Source organism: Herpailurus yagouaroundi, unplaced genomic scaffold (genome assembly GCF_014898765.1).
Source record: "Herpailurus yagouaroundi ecotype Mexico unplaced genomic scaffold, PumYag 162, whole genome shotgun sequence".
NCBI lineage: Eukaryota > Metazoa > Chordata > Mammalia > Carnivora > Felidae > Herpailurus > Herpailurus yagouaroundi.
Genome location: NW_024412403.1, coordinates 60,359,365 through 60,373,538, shown reverse-complemented (window position 1 = coordinate 60,373,538; position 14,174 = coordinate 60,359,365). Strand labels below are relative to the sequence as shown.

Genomic DNA, 14,174 nt, shown 5'->3' with positions numbered 1-14,174 from the left:
AGAGACACAGAATCTGAAGCAGGCTGCAGGCTCTGAGCTGTCAGCACAGAGACGGATGCGGGCTGGAACCCACTAACGGTGAGATCAGAGACCATGACCTGAGCTGAAGTCTGACACTTAACGCACTGAGCCATCCAGGCACCCCTATTCAAAAATTCCTTAACAGGATTCCTATCAGGCATGGAAATTCAGTAACTCATTCTCCATCCTCATGGTAGTCCATTCTGGCTTCATATAGTTCGGACAAAACAAAATTAGGTCTCCCTGTTGTGTAGGAATCTGCCTTTGTGTTATTTCCATCTAGGATGATAGTGCTACCCTTAGAGCCACAGAGAAACACATGAACTCCATCTTCTACTTCACAGCTTTTTGGACTAGGAAGCTGTTATTTTGTTCTGCTGAGCATCCTGTGTCCAGTCAGGCATGCATCAAATAATGTAACTTCCAGTTGCCATAGTGGTTTCTCTTTTCTGAATATATTCTTACCTTAAAGTACTACTGCTTTTAGGAGTATGAGTTTATTCATTCTGCCTTGCTTATGTACATAACTGGGGATTTAGAGAAGTGTATAACAGGTACCCACCATCAAGGTAAGTAGGTGTAAGAGTCCACCACATGATGGCAAAGTCTTCATATGAAAGATTATTAAAAATCATAAAAAAATGTGTTACAAAAATATACTTTCTTGTTTAACAGTTGTTCTCTTAATGATTTTGGACTTTGTATCTGTCACCATTTCCATCATCTCACATACTTAGAATCCTTAATTATGTTCTTATAGCTAAAGCTGGTTATATTAATTTGTTCTTAATCCCCTTAATAAGGAAAGATGTTCCTTCACAGTGTTTTTATATAATATACTTAATGTAGAAATACATATTAAGTTTTTTTTTAATTTTTTTAACTTTTATTTACTTCTTGAGAGACAGAGCATGAGCGGGGGAGGGGCAGAGAGAGAGGGAGACACAGAATCCTAAATAGGCTCCAGGCTCTGAGCTGCCAGCACAGAGCCTGATACGGGGCTCGAATTCACCAACTGTGAGATCATGTCCTGAGCCGAGGTTGATGGTTAACTGACTGAGTCACCCAGGCACCCCCAAATTAAGTTTTATTAAATGTCTCTGGTTTAGACCTTTGTGTTGCAGCTGTAATTAGAGAATGTGGTCTTGTTACACTGTCACTGAAGAGCCAAACCCTGGATGCAGAAACAGATGTGCTATGTGCAGTCCTTTACAGCAATCACTACAGGATGGGCCACCACAAGCCCCATTTAGCCCTCAAACAGGTAAGGAGGAAGCCCTGTGTTTATGACTCAATGTGTTTACTTGGTGAAAATGAGATCATACTGCCACTTAATATTTTGTTATGTATGGAAACTTAGTAAATTACTTGTGACTTAATAGATCTTCAGTCCAAAGCTGCATGTGGGCTTTCATCCCCGCCCCCCACCCCGAAAGCATTTCAAAACGCAACTTCTTTAGAAAGGAACTATGTTTAATTCTTCCCCAGTCTTGTTTCTAGTGGGTAATTGTTATGAAAAGTTTTCTTCATTATATATAATCTATATTGAGAATGCTTTTGCCTAGTTCACAGATAACAGTGATTTAAGCAAGACAAAGTGCCGGATTAAAGAACAACTTCCTGAGCATAATCAAAATCCTAATATCATAAAAAGAACAAAGTCATGGTTTATATATTGTGGGACATATAATCTAATCAGTAATGTATTAGAGTAAATGGCTATATAACAAGTTATGGAAAGTGGCTTCCTATAATTTTTAGATTGGGCCCTCTACACTACAGGGCTGAGTCTCCTAAGCTGGGTTCTTTATAATCTCATTCATTCATTCACTTTATTAATTCTGCAGGTATTTTGTGTAGCCCCCCCCCCTTTTTTTTAGAGAGGGTGAGGAGGGCCAGAGAGAGAGTGGGAGAGAGAGATCTTAAACAGGCTTCATGCTCAGCACAGAGCCTGACACGGGGCTCCATCTCACCACCCTGACATCATGACATGAGCTGAAATCAAGAGTCTGACACTTAACTGACTGAGCCACCCAGGCGCCCTTTTTTGTAACTTTCTATATGCCAGGTACTGTGCTTGGTGCTCAGTATACAGGGTGAAGAACACAGACGTGTTCTCTAACCTTACAGATTCGTGCTTTCTGGTTAATTTTCTGCTCCCATTACTTAAGGCAAAAAAAGATGGGAGATTTCTTCTTCAAAGAAAGATCTGGGAGCATGGTCTTTTCCTAAGTTTTCTTCTCTGGGGCAACTTTTTATCTCATGAGTCTTTTACTCTAAAACCAAACTTGAGTATATTTCAACTTGAAAGTGTCAGATTGAACCTGCTTTTCCTTCTGGCTTTCCAAGCTGTGAATAATTATCCAGTCAGAAAAATCTGGTGTTCCATTTTTCCTGCTTCTTCCTCTTATGTAGCTCTCCCATAAGTCAGTTGGTTGGTCAAAAATTTTCTATGCTTCTATACCCTTATTCTAGTTCTGGCTGCATCTTTTTTTTTTAGACCATGTCAACTTTTAATTGTCTTGCTATCCTAATTGATCTTTCCTCAACTCCAGTCTTTCCTATACTCTGACATATTCTATATGCCAAAGCCGAGTTAATCATCATGAAGCACAGCTTTGATTTTTATTAATGGTTCTCTACTGGCTCCTGAGTAAAGATGAAACCTCTTAGCTTAGCTTGTAAGATCCTCCGTGATCTGGCCTTTTCAGTTTTCTGTAGCTCAGGCTTCTCTCTCACCTTCACATATTTTATATTCCAGACAACCTGAACTCTTCACAAGTCTCGTGCTCACCACATTTGTTCTCTCACCTGAACATTTGCTTATCTGGCTCTGTATATTTAGCATGCCCAGACCCTCCATCTCTGCCTGGTAAAAGCCTTGCCATCCTGTAAGTCCCATTTCAAGCTGTCCAGCAGTGATAAACTTCTTCCCAAAGAGTAACATGAGAGCATATTGTGGTAATCTCACTTTAAGTTGCATGTTTCGATTATTAGTGTGGTTGACCTCTTCTTTTTATGACTGTGGGCTATTTGGGCTTCCCCTTTGTGGTTCTCTTATGGTATTGAGTACAGTCTGCATGTGGCAGTCATTTGTGTATGGTTTATTTTTCCTGCCGTCCCTTAGAGTAGGGAACATGTTTCATGCTCCTGCAACTACCAGTTCCATTACTACTGCTGCCTTAGACCTGCTTAACATTTCCTTATTTACTCAGTACTGTCATCTACGTTATTTTTTCTCCCTTCGAAGAAAGCAGAGTAGTAGAATTACCCTATCTCTAATATTCCCATAAATGAAGCACAAAAAATAGTCAATTCCTCTTTCTGTGTGACAAGAGAGTATATGAAGACTGTTATGTTCCTCCTTGTTCTGCCTTGCTTAAATTCTCAAAATGATTTTCCCGTTTTTATTTTTGAACCATAGCTCACTTACTGTATTTCCCAAGTGTTTTCCCATCTTGGTTTGTCAGTACTTCTCTCAAAGTATAGGATCCGGAATTAAAAACTGAAAAGATAGGAGCTAACCCCAGAGAATTTGAGGATCGTTGCCTCCACTATTCTGAAAGCTATGCTGTTATAACAGAATCAATACTTAAATTTTTAGCATATATATAGCGTTAGCAAGATATTATCTTTGCCAGTGTCAGTGCCCATCCAGATTTTTACACTCTTCAAAGTCTGGATGCCATCCCATGCATGCCTTTTGTGTGGTATTTCCTGGAGATCATAGAATTCTTACCACATTTTGTAAAATGGATAGCTTTTTGTTGTTTTGTTATTAAGCAAAAATCCTACTGAGTGCCTTCTTAACACTGTGCTAAGTACTGAGTTACAGTGGTGGATAAGATAGATGAACTATACTGCCCTCATGGAGTTTACACTGTAGTTGAGAGGAGAAAAGCCATCAGTCAATCCGTCCATCAAAAGTGTCATGGAGAAAAATAAAGCAGGAAAGGGTAGAGTGCTGAGGGGACTGCAATTTTAAATAAGGCACATCTTTTATTTCAGCATTTAACTATTTTGTATGTCTTCTTATTTTTACTACTAGGTTTTTAGCAACTAGAGATGGGGGAGTGTCATATACTATTTTATTTCCCAGCATGCCTTGCATAAAGTGTCCCGTATATACTTGTAAAATGAGTAAATCACTTTGTTCATCTCTGAGGCCATTTACAAGTTGTTGAAATCAAGTAGTTAATTAATCTACTATCTTTTTTTAATGGTCTCACTGTGAGAAATCATGTTGCTTCAGAAAAATGATAATCTTGAGAATAATCTCATACTTACTTGAGTGCCCTTTATAGCATCAATCACATCCTGGCATATAGTAAATTCTTAGTTATAACTGGGTTTGAGAAATGTGTTCAGGTGGGTTAATTTCCAATTTTTGAGCAGGAGCAATTGCTTTGGGCTACAGATTATTTTGCCTAAAATGAAAGTATTCTGTAGTGTTCAGTGTATTTCCATACTTTGAATTTTAAAAAAAATTTTTTTACATGTATTCATTTTTGAGAGACAGAGACAGAGTACAAGTCGGGGAGGGGTAGAGAGAGAGGGAGATACAGAATCTGAAGCAGGCTCCAGGCTCCGAGCTGTCAGCACAGAGCCCAACGCAGGGCTCAAACTCACAAGCTGTGAGGTCATGACCTGAGCTAAAGTCCACCACTTAACTGACTGAGCCACCCAGGCGCCCCTTCCATAATTTGAACTTTTGCGTATCTTTGCTTTCCTCGTCCCATCAGTGGCCATGTCCGTATTCTATGAATTGAGCTACTCTTCCCCTTCCAGGTTGAACAATGTTTAAAACGTTTGAAAAACATGGATTTGGAGGGTTCAATTCAACATCTGTCTGAGTTGTTTTCTTCCAAGTAAGTGGTCCAGCTGCTTTGTGATGGGCTTTGTGGTGGGCTGGGAACTCTGTCTTTAGTGCGGTCTCTCTTTGGACTTTGCTTGGTGTTGGGATATAATCAATTGTACTTCAGTTGTGCAAATTTTGTTTTAGTAACGGGCACCTGGTATTTGTGAGAATGTCTCTTCTGTTGGCTTGTGGAGGGATGGCAGGATACTGACATCTGGGTCACAATAGATTACATTGAAATATCAGTGTCCATCAACTTGAGTAAGTCACTGTTGAGCAGAACTATTTCAAATTGAGCTTCAAGCTCACCTGCACTTGAAAACTGCTATGTGAGAGCTTTATAATTAATGAACTTTAAGAATAAAAAGAACATACTTTTCCATTTTTTGTGAAGTGAAAATCATCGTGTAACTACCGAAGCATATGTCATCCCTAGCCAACCAGTGGTTGAATTGGTGCTCATGAAGATTTTGGGAGCCTGCAAGTTGTTACTTCGCCTCTTGGACTGTTGCTGCAAGACATTTCTGTATCCTTGAATCAACTGAAATGCCTTCCCCTGAACTGGAATTGTTTGGATAAATTTAATAGTATTTGTTTGAAAGCTAGGAGGTTTGTGGAAGTTATAACCTATTCTTAACATTTTGCTTCTTGGCCTCCTTTTTCTAGGAATTGCTTGATACAGCAATTGCCAGAGACTGCCAGTCTCTTTCTAACATGTCTTATCATAAGGGCACTGATAGAAATTCTTAATCTTAGAAATAAAATAATGAGTGTTCTTGCAGAGTACATGTTACTTTTAAGTTTCCATGCCTGAAACAGAACGTGTTTGTTTGTTTTTAATGTTCATTTATTTTTTGAGAGAGAGAGTGTGAGTGGGGGAGGGGCAGAGAGAGGGAGGGAGACATAGAATCTGAAGTAGACTCCAGGCTCTGAGCTGACAGCACAGAGCCCGACACAGGACTTGAACCTGCAAATCCTGAGATCCTGATCTGAGCCAAAGTCGGAGGCTTCACTTACTGAGCCACGTAGGCGCCCCCAGAACATGTTTTAAAGCTTCAATTTCTTCAAGAAAATTCTATTTCCATTCTGTTTCTTTCATAAATGTAACTTACAAAACCCAATTACTTTGGTTTTGTTTTCCAACTTTAACTTGATTCTCCAGCTTGACTGTGAAACATCTAGGTTTACAAGAATTCATTATTTTAAACCTTGTGATGGTTGGGCTGGTGAGCAGGTTATGGTATGTATGCACCTACCTCTGAAATCCTTCATTTGTTTTTCATCTAACTCCACCTAGGTTTCTCATTAGTGGTTTTCATATTTGTTTTCCTGTGGGATGCTGATGGTGCAGGGGTTCCATTTCTTCACTTGGTCAGAGTTTATTTGGGATGGATTAGGAACTAGAGTGTTGATAGTTATGTCCTTGATGTCTTAACCTGGGTATCTCAAGTACTATTTCATCTTGTTTATTCTGCTTATTCTTAGGGGTAACAACATTAGAACTACTAATAACTAACATATTATTTTAAAATGTCAAACCTTCCATTCTTTTCTATAATGAAAATAGCTTTAATTTTTGCTGATTATAGTAATAATATATGCTTATTTTAAGACATTCCAAAAAAAAAAAAAAGAGCGAAGAACCTGAAATTTACCTAAAATCTCACCACACTTTACATTTTGTTGCGTATCCTTTGAGACATCGTTCCATGTAGTACTTAAAGTAAATTTTGTACTTGGATTTTTCTGTTTGGGCTGGACAAATCTGGCTCTATGCAAATATGTCCCAGAGCGTTTTTTATCTGTAGTGGCAGATTGATCGACATTTATTTTCAGCTTTGAATCTGTTGTGGTTATTAAATAATCTGCAAATTATAATTACTGGCTAATTCATGACCTCCTCTTTCTCTAGGGTTCTCTATAAAGGTGTTTTAAAAAGGCTGACTTCTTTATATGAGCCATTGTTTGGATTGCTTCATGAAGTCTCTAGGATTCAACCACTGCCTTACTTCAAAGATTTTACCTTTCCTTCTGATATTGCCGAATTTTTAGGACAGCCCTATTTTGAGGTCTTTAAGAAAAAAATGCCCACAGCTTTTGCAACTAAAGGAGTAACTAAATTGTTAAATAAACTGTTTTTAACAAAAAATCAATCACCAAGGTCTAGCAAAGAAACTGTACACAGAATTTCCAAAAAAGCTAAGCAAATGAAGATCAATATACAGAATAATGTGGATCTTGGACAGCCAGTAAAGAGTAAGAAAATCTTCAAAGGTAATTTTTCTTAGCACATACTCATCTAATTCCCTTTATTTCTTTTGTAGTAATTTGGCAAGAAATATTATATACTTGAGAATTCATTGATTTGAAAATTGTTTGCTTAAGTTTTTGTATCTGTGGTCTCTCCACCTCTACAGAGAAGTCATCAGAATTTGATTTGAGAGCTTTCTGCAAACAGCTGAAGCACAAGGCTATTCAGGTTTGTCTGGCTTCTATTACTATGGCTTATGATTCTGCTACTTTATAAAGTAGATACCACTTACCAAGGGCAGAGATTGAATCCTCTGTTTTTGTCACCAGCTCTCGGCTTAGTGCCATCTTAGTTCTCAGCCTGTTTCTGAATGAATACAGGCACTCCCAAAGGACTGAGTGTATCCAGGAAATTCAGTTTATAGAATGCCTCCAGAAACATTTTACTAAGAATTTCACTAGAATTTTAAATTGCCCTTAGGATCCACTGCAGGTGTGGATTATATTAAGAGTATGCACTTTGTAGTCAGACAGAAATGGTTTGAGTCCTGGCTTCAGTTGGTACTAGCTGTATGACCTTATATAAGTTTCTTGACCTGTCCAAACCTCTGTTTTCTAATAACAGTATGCACCTCATGGGATTATGCAGTTTTAATTCATGTAAAGTATTCAAAGCACTTAACTGTTGTTAGATGTCATTAGCTACTTTTTTCATTGTTACTGTCATCCTTGTCTTTTGTCATGAGGCTTCTCTTTCTTTCCCTGTCAGGGTTCAAGTTTTAACATGATTCCTCTTAGTATCTGTAAATTCTGTTCTGGACCTAGCAACAGATAAGGACATCAGTGTCACCCTCTTTCATGTGGTAACTACTTGACTTCTATTACCATCTGTTTTTCTCAAATTGTTTTCTCCTGGTTTCTCGCATGGATTATTTCTTCGTTCTATTTAAGAATTCTTAATCATTTCTAGTAAGTCAGAGTACTTTCTTGAATGTTTATAAGGATTCTAGCTTGGATCTATATTCTGTCCAATTTATGAGTTCCAGAGGGAGGAATCATCATCATCATCTTCATCAGTGTCTTCATCATCATCGTAATAACAGCTAACACATATACTGCACTTACTCTATGCCAGGCAGTGTTCGAAATGCTTTACATGTATTAACTCCTATAAACCTTGCAAAAGCCCTGTGAGGCTGGTGATATTATTACTGTTTCCATATTTCAGCTGAGAAAATTGAAGTATAGAAGGGATAAGAAATTGCTCAGGCGACACAGCAAATACGGGGCAGAGCTGGGATTTGAACACAGGCAGTTTGGTTTCACAGTCTTTGTTCTTTACCATTATATCAGTCCCCCAAATAGTTTTGTCAGCTGTCTCAGGAACTGTAGCTCTCTGCAGTCCATCCTGCTGTTCCTAGGTGAGCTGGTTTTGAAGCTGGCTGGTTGGTCAGCTTAGTCATGACTCATCACTACCACATTTCTAGCAATTAGCACTAACGTGCTCAGTGTGTTTTCAAGGTCAAATTTCTTTTATTGATCACCAACACAAAGTATTGCTATGTCTCTACTTTTACATTTTCTATTACTTTTTTAATGTTCTTCTTGAGTGAGAAATTTGGAAGAAGGAAAGTTTTGAATGAAGGATGAAAGCAAATCTAGTAAGTGGCATATTTTCATAAACAATAAAAGTTGGTACAATTCAAACTCCACTTGATATAGAAAGATGGGGTTGAAGAGACAAAGGTGCCACATCAAAAGATGGTTGAATTGGAAATGATGCTCGGTTTAAGCATTTTTAACATATTTTCAGCAGCCATCCGTATCTCCATGCATTTCCAGTGACGTTTGTGACCCAGTGTTGAGGGTAACTTAGGGTATAGAAATAAGTGAAAAACAAATCTGTGGTAATCCAGTAGTATCTACGAAAAGGTCTCTTCACTGATTTTTTTTTCCTAGATAGACTTTGACCAATATTTATTCATTTTTATGTATAGGTTAAGTAGGTTATCTGTCAGAATATTTATAGTATACTTCCCATCTATGTTTCCCACCTGAATTCAGTTAGAGATGAGATCTATTGTTGCACAGAAGGGAAAAACATCTTGTGTTAGGAGCAGTTGATAAAAAATTAAGTTTTTTGAGACAAAGAAAAGCACAGTGAGTTTAAAAAAAGTTTTCCTTCTTAAGACATTTTCTAATTCTCATGGTGAGTTAACTTTTCTTTGTTGTTATATATTTGTAAGTAACAAATCCAATATATTTTTTTCACCTTTCCATATTTCAGGAGACCAGCGTTAAATGTTCTCAGTCCAAACTAAAGGCAACCAAACATTCTTCTCAGAGAGCATCAGGAACTCCCTGTGCCAAAAGTTTTGTGCAAAGATTTCGAGGGGCTAAGACTTTCACCCAACTTTCTGAAGAAATCCAAATGGCAATTTTGTGGTGCAGGAGCAAAAAACTCAAGGCTCAGGCCTCCTTCCTGGGTAACAAACTTCTTAAAAGTAACCGGCTTAAACATGTGGAAGCTCAAGGCCATGGGTAGGTATATAATAAAAATTATATCCTTAACTTTTGCTGTTGTCATTTAGGCAAACCTATATTTATTCAAGTCAGCTTTTTAAAAAAAATGGTACGCCCAGTAGCTCTAGGGGGGCTAAAAGAGGGATCTATTCCCAATGCAGTTTTGTTTGCTTTTGTTGGGCACAGCTTTATTATTGAGAGGAAGAAAGTTAACTTGGTTAATTGGATTTATTCACTTATACTCTTCCCCATTCCATCTGTTAATTCAGAGAGCCTTAGGAGTGTCTGTGGTATGTTAAGCCTGGGGATACTCCTGTGTAAGACAGACTTAATTCTCATGGAGCACTAGCTCTAGCCCTTGCTCTCATAGGAGAGACAGCCAGTCTGCCCGCAGCTTCAGCATAGCAGGATGAGGATGTGAGAGCAGAAGCAGTCTGCCTCTTACAAGGGCACACACCAGACTCTGGGGTTAGGGTCAGGTCATGTTCGTTCATGGGTGCCAGATTCTCCGGGTATTGATTTCCTCTTCTTGTGGTCCTTAGGGTCACAGAACCACTTAAGGATGATTATCTTTTATTGTGACCAGTATTACTTGAAGCACTACAATGAAGTTAGACACTTTAGGATTTTATATATATTTTATATATATATATTTTATATACTATGTATATATATATACATACATATATATATATATGTTATACATTTTATATATATTATGTGTGTGTGTGTATATGTGTGTGTGTGTGTGTGTATATATATATATATATATATAGTTTATTTAGAGAAAAACAGAGTGCAAGCAGGGGAGGGGCAGAGAGAGAGGGAGACACGGAATCCGAAGCAGGCTCCATGCTGTCAGCACAGAGCCCAACGTGGAGCTTGAACTCACGAACAGCGAGATCATGACCTGAGCCAAAGTCAGATGCTCAACTGACTGAGCCACCCAGGCACCCCTAGGGTTTTATATTTTTATTGAAAAATAATAGATGCCCATGGTAACAATTTCAGAACACTGGCTGCAAAGATCAACAAAAACAAGTTTTGATTAAGAGCTATGAGAGAAGTTGTTAAGTATTCCTAAGGGATGAAATTGTTGGAAAGGTATCTACATTAGCGTCCCTTAAAGACCTGTAGCCATCTAAAAAGGATCTATTCTAGAGTGGAAAACTCAGCCTGAGACAGAGATGATAATAAATAAAAGTTAATGAGAATGGTAACAAACTAGTGTTTATTTGGTTCAACCATTATTCCATACCCCACAAAGATAGAGCTCTTTCAAACTGCCATGTTTTGCTGTTTCAATAATATATTTATAGTCCAATTTATAATTTATTTAATGTACACGATAACTCTCTGAGATAGGCAGTATTACTCTCATTTTGTAGATGAGGAAATAGGGGATTTTGATTAGGTTGTTACAGTTGGGAGATCTAGAACTCCATTCAGATCCTGATTCTTTTTTCATTTTTTCTATTCCCATTTTAATTAGGAGGTACACTTAAAAATTACCACTTATAGTAAGACAAGTAAAAGGGTTTGGAAACTGATCATGATTCACTACATTATAATGGGCTTTCTCAAAGTTATGTATTTATTTAAAAAGCAAAAGAGGGGGCACCTAGGTGGCTCAGTTGGTTAAGCGTCTGACTTCGGCTCAGGTCAGGTCATGATCTCACAGTTTGTGGGCTCAAACCCCGTGTCGGGCTTCATGCTGCCAGTGCGGAGCCTGCTTGGGATTCTTGCTCTCTCCTCTTCCTGCCCCTCCCCTACTCACGCTTTCTCTCTCTCAAAATAAATAAATAAATAAAATTTAAAAAAAAAGAAAAGAAAAGGGAAGGGTGATGGGGTAGAAATTACAGACCCATGCTAATCTTTTGAAATTTATCACAAGTGGTGAGGGAGTTAGCAAGGTACTGATACACCTTGTGGCAGTATACCTTATTCAGAAGCAAAACACCTAAAATGATCAGCTATTTGAGCTCTGAATTCCCAAGCTTGAAGATGGTACATGAATCACAATTAGGGTAGCCCAATTGGTCTATGCCAGAAGCTCTATCTTTTCATTCTTAAACTCTCTCTTCACATTTACTCCTTTTCCCTTATTTCCTTCTACAACATGAAGTTGTTTATCCAGATATGAAAAATCCAAATATTCCTAATTGTGATATATCCTTTCCTCAGCTCCACCCCTATTACATTATGAACAGTAGTTATCAGGGAAAAGCTCTGACACTAAAGTATGGAGGTATCTCACCATTCAGCTACCTTGCTAGGCAGTTGTAGGAGCTACTTTACTTTGGGAACATAATGGGCACATATTCGTCTACAACCTGAGTCAGTTTCCGATGATTCTGGGGTTGTACACGGGCACAAGACTTAGAGATAAATTGTGTACTTTTCTGTTAGGTGTTGGTAAAAGGAAGACAAAAGTTTTTGAAAATGTTTTCTGTGTCTTAATCCCAGATTTTTCCTTTCTCTTATCCTTTAAAGTTTACCAAAGAAACTAAAGTGCATAAAAGCATCTATTTGCAACTGCCTTCTTCGTGGCTCAGGAATCAAGACTTCAAAGCATCATTTGAGACAAAGAAGATCTCAGAGTAGATTTTTACTGGGACAGAAGAGACTGCAGAGAAAGTTGCAGTTGACTCTTTCAAAGGAAATTCAACAGTCCCCTCAAGGGATGCAGAATGCTACAGATAGCAGAAAATGGAAACGCTCACACTGTTCAGTTCATAGAACTGATCTCTACCCCAACAATAAGCAACTCTTGAGGAGCAGAGTTTCAAATCCTGTCATACAAACTAAAGAGAAACAAATTCATGAAAACCTTACAGGAAACAATGAAAATGAAACTAATTCATGGACAGTGATGCAAATGAACAAACATAATACATCAGGAACCATTAAGGAGACAGATGACATTGATGATATTTTTGCCTTAATGGGTGTTTAAATGCTCATATATGAGACATTTAAGTGCTTAACAAACTGGTCCAGTGTTCTGTTTTACGTGGAACTTGCTGAGTTCTGGAAAGATTTGGAAATACTACTTGGACTCAGGAGCTTATTTAGTGTAACGCTGTACAGCAGTAATGTCAGTTCAATAAATATTTATAGTAGCTCTGTGTCATTTAATTGACAAGTACTTGACTACTAAATAGTCAAATTTTGACTTTGTACCAGGGGCTAAGATGAAAAAATTTACCATATCCTGTCCTTGAGAAGCAGATGTAATTCCTTAATTAAAGCTGGTGGGTCCCTGGGGCACCTGGGTGGCTTAGTCGGTTAAGTTAAGTATCCCAGCATCAGCTCAGGTCATAATCTTACAGGTTCATGAGTTTGAAGCTCACGTCACGCTCTGTGCTGACAGCTCAGAGCCTGGAGCCTGCTTTAGATTCTGTGTCTCCCTTTCTCTCTGCCCCTACCCCACTCATGCTCTGTCTCTCAAAAATAAACATTAAGAAAAAAAAAAAAAAAAAGCTGGTGGGTCCCTTAAAAACTGAATAATTTTATGATTTACCAGGGAATTAAGAACTGAGTAATTAGGTTGATAAAAACCTACTCTGTGCCTTAGATATATGGGGATGGGCTGGGATGGAAAGCAAAGTATCAAGGAGTACTTAAAAGGTCACTTTGGTCTTATGGCTCCATTTTAGGTAAGTTCCCCTCTGAACACCAAGGTTTGCAGCTTCTAATGGTTGTGCATATAATTCTTGATTATATGTTAGAATTAATCATCAAAAAGGACTAAAAAATTTTGCCACTAAGTGTATTATCAGGGACTGGTCACAACCATTATTTCACTTCATCTTTTCACCATACCTCACAGAAAGGCATATTAAAATGCTTTTGAAGATCTCCAAAAGTTTCTGGGATTTTTTTTTTTTTTTTTGGTTTATCTATTTGGGTGCCAGTGATTAATTCCAAATAGACTTTTCTCCAAAAAGGACGTACAGTGGCGTATGGTTATACATGAAGTACAAGATAACAAAATAGAAGTAGATGAGGAAGTCAAATGAAAAATAAAGCTTATTGGGTGCCTGGGTGGCTCAGTCGGTTAAGCACCGTATTCTTGATTTTGGCTCAGGTCATGATCTCACAGTTTGTGGGTTTGAGCTCTTTGTGGGTCTCCATGCTGATGGTGCAAAGCCTGCTTGGGATTCTGTCTCCCTCTCTCTCTGCCCTCCCCTGTTCTCTCTCTCTCTCTCTCAAAATAAATAAGTTAAAAAAAAAAAAGAAAAGAAGAAGAAGAAAAAGAAAGCTTAGTTTACACAAAATAGACCCAGTGGTGAGGGCACACATAAATTTATAATTTGGTGCTGATGCTGTCATCTGATAGTTGTATACTGTTTGTACCGTTACTCAGAGAGGATAAATCTTATGTGTTTTCAATGATACAAGGTTTGATGTATTTTTCAAGTGTTCTAGTTTACTAAAATTAGGTCAGTACTATTCTATTTGTTAAGTAGGTTGTAGCCTTAAGTTTTATGTTATATATGGATGTAGAGAAAAATAAAAC

The 14,174-nt window shown here is 38.0% G+C and overlaps 1 protein-coding gene across 4 annotated transcripts in view; it reads left to right on the top strand.

Moving 5' to 3' along the window:
• RMP64 (ribonuclease MRP subunit p64) overlaps positions 1–12,785 on the top strand; it is a 14,725-nt gene extending 1,940 nt beyond the window's left edge. For 3 of the 4 annotated variants that reach the window (XM_040484513.1, XM_040484515.1, XM_040484514.1), the window contains 8 exons: positions 1,131–1,285; positions 4,810–4,889; positions 5,274–5,405; positions 6,042–6,119; positions 6,792–7,153; positions 7,297–7,358; positions 9,417–9,670; positions 12,146–12,785. In XM_040484513.1, coding sequence (XP_040340447.1) covers positions 1,131–1,285; positions 4,810–4,889; positions 5,274–5,405; positions 6,042–6,119; positions 6,792–7,153; positions 7,297–7,358; positions 9,417–9,670; positions 12,146–12,608 — 1,586 coding nt within the window. In that variant the 3' untranslated portion in view covers positions 12,609–12,785. Of the gene's footprint in view, positions 1–59; positions 79–1,130; positions 1,286–4,809; positions 4,890–5,273; positions 5,406–6,041; positions 6,120–6,791; positions 7,154–7,296; positions 7,359–9,416; positions 9,671–12,145 lie in introns of those variants that run through there. The other variant, XM_040484516.1, reaches the window with a different exon arrangement.
• Positions 12,786–14,174: the final 1,389 nt, after the last annotated feature.